Below are 1,731 nucleotides of genomic sequence, written 5' to 3'. Positions count from 1 at the left end.
GAGAGAGAGAGAGAGAGAGAGAGAGAGAGAGAGAGAGAGAGAGAGAGAGAGAGAGAGAGAGAGCGAGAGAGGACGGATGAAAGGATAGACGGCAGCAGTGCATATATTGTATATTTTCGACAATCAACAGAATTGTCCCGTTGCGCAATCATGCGTGTACGCGAGTCGCGCGATCACTGTGTGGATGTGCAGATGTGTAGCCTGAAGGCTAGGCGACCGGTTCCGGACGCATAGCCACTGCGTAAAAGTTAAATGAAATAAGCAATAAATTCTAAATTAAATAACTATTTCAACGGGGTTTTGTTGGTTGAATGTGGACAAAACCATTGTTGTTGTCAAGTAACAAATTAAGCAATCAAAAAAAGATTGTTACTTGACAACAACAACGTTTTTGTCCACAACCAACACAACCCGCCCACCCCTCCACGTGCGGAAATACATAGTTCCCGCTGACTGGCTGGAGTAAGTTGGCCCCGCAAGAGGTTGAAAGCTTGTTTCGTCGCCCAATGACGTCCCAGTATCGTCACGTCCGTACAGACTCAAACTCCTGTTTTAAGGTGCATTGTGACCCTAACCTTAACCCTAACCATAACCCTTTAAAAAAAAATATTTAAAAAAAATTTTGTACAGTCGACACTGTGACGTCATTGAGCGACGAAACACGCTTTCAACCTTTTGCGTTGGTCCCGAGCATTCGTAATAGAATGTACCGGGTACTATAGCCCTGCGGCAAATGTACGTGGGCTATGTACTAGAGTCTAGAGCTAAACGCGAATATGGATTAGATGTCATTGACATTGTCACAAACTCACATTCAACATTGATCAACAATTTGATGATTGATTAATAATAAAGTTACTTTAACTTAGTTTAACAATACTTTACGATAACTTGCCTATTGTTGATATAAATGTTGAGTTGAATGCATCTTCGGAGAATCTAAACAAAACGCATGTCTTTCCAACACCAGAGTCACCGATAAGTAACAATTTAAATAAGAAATCATAAGTTTTGGCCATGGTTGCAAACCAACCGGAAGTACCCCGCCTGTTGGTTAATACAACATGACGAACGGAAAAACAAAGTTCCGGTAACTATTTCTTGATTTTTCAATTGAATAAAATGTTAAATAAAACTGATATTTAGTAATGATATATAAACGCTGATTTACCGTGCGATATTGTATATATTACTACTAAACGAAGTTTAACATTGGTGAGTGCTGCGGTCGCATACTTTCCTTTTCACCAACATGGTGACCCGCAGGAGATTATTTTGATTTTCTGTCATATTATCAGGAGTAAGAGTCTATATTATCTTACTCCTGATATTATTATGTAAGGTCTCACGCATTATGACTTGGGTTTTCGGTTAGCGCATAGTAGCTACTGCGTATATACTGCATATAAGTATTTATATATACCGCGAAATGAAATCTTACTTGGTCTCTGCGCCGGCCGTTGGCGTTCTCGACACGTCACGATTCAGTTGTTGTCTGTTGTTATTTACCAATGCAATACTATAGCAACGGCCTTGGCGTTAACGACATATAACGTGTCGAGACTTGTCCGCGCTGGTGATTTACAAACTTTACGTTCCACGTGTGTATACTATGTGTATGTGTCAGCTGTTACTGTTACTATTGCTGAAGGGGTCGTTGTCGTATCAGGTACTAGTGTAGTGAGGTATTAGTACTAGTAGTACTAGTACTACTACTAGTAGTAGTACTAC

At 40.3% G+C, this 1,731-nt stretch overlaps 2 protein-coding genes across 3 annotated transcripts in view; one reads left to right on the top strand and one right to left on the bottom strand.

Annotated features, from left to right (window-relative positions):
- LOC106821503 (ras-related protein Rab-8A-like) overlaps positions 1–1,043 on the bottom strand; it is a 12,527-nt gene extending 11,484 nt beyond the window's left edge. The window contains exon 1 of the mRNA XM_014826349.1: positions 896–1,043. Within this exon, the coding sequence (XP_014681835.1) occupies positions 896–1,019 (124 nt within the window). The 5' untranslated portion in view covers positions 1,020–1,043. The remainder of the gene's footprint in view (positions 1–895) is intronic.
- Positions 1,044–1,231: 188 nt separating this feature from the next.
- LOC106821495 (RNA exonuclease 4-like) overlaps positions 1,232–1,731 on the top strand; it is a 4,483-nt gene continuing 3,983 nt past the window's right edge. Inside the window, exon 1 of one of the 2 annotated variants that reach the window (XM_014826332.1) lies at positions 1,232–1,294. The gene's annotated coding sequence lies outside the window, so the exon portion shown is untranslated. Of the gene's footprint in view, positions 1,295–1,599; positions 1,617–1,731 lie in introns of those variants that run through there. The other variant, XM_014826333.1, reaches the window with a different exon arrangement.

The sequence above is a fragment of the Priapulus caudatus genome, unplaced genomic scaffold (genome assembly GCF_000485595.1).
Source record: "Priapulus caudatus unplaced genomic scaffold, Priapulus_caudatus-5.0.1 Scaffold75, whole genome shotgun sequence".
Taxonomy (NCBI): domain Eukaryota; kingdom Metazoa; phylum Priapulida; class Priapulimorpha; order Priapulimorphida; family Priapulidae; genus Priapulus; species Priapulus caudatus.
Note: the sequence above shows the minus strand (reverse complement) of the source record. Positions and strands in the feature narration are given on the sequence as shown.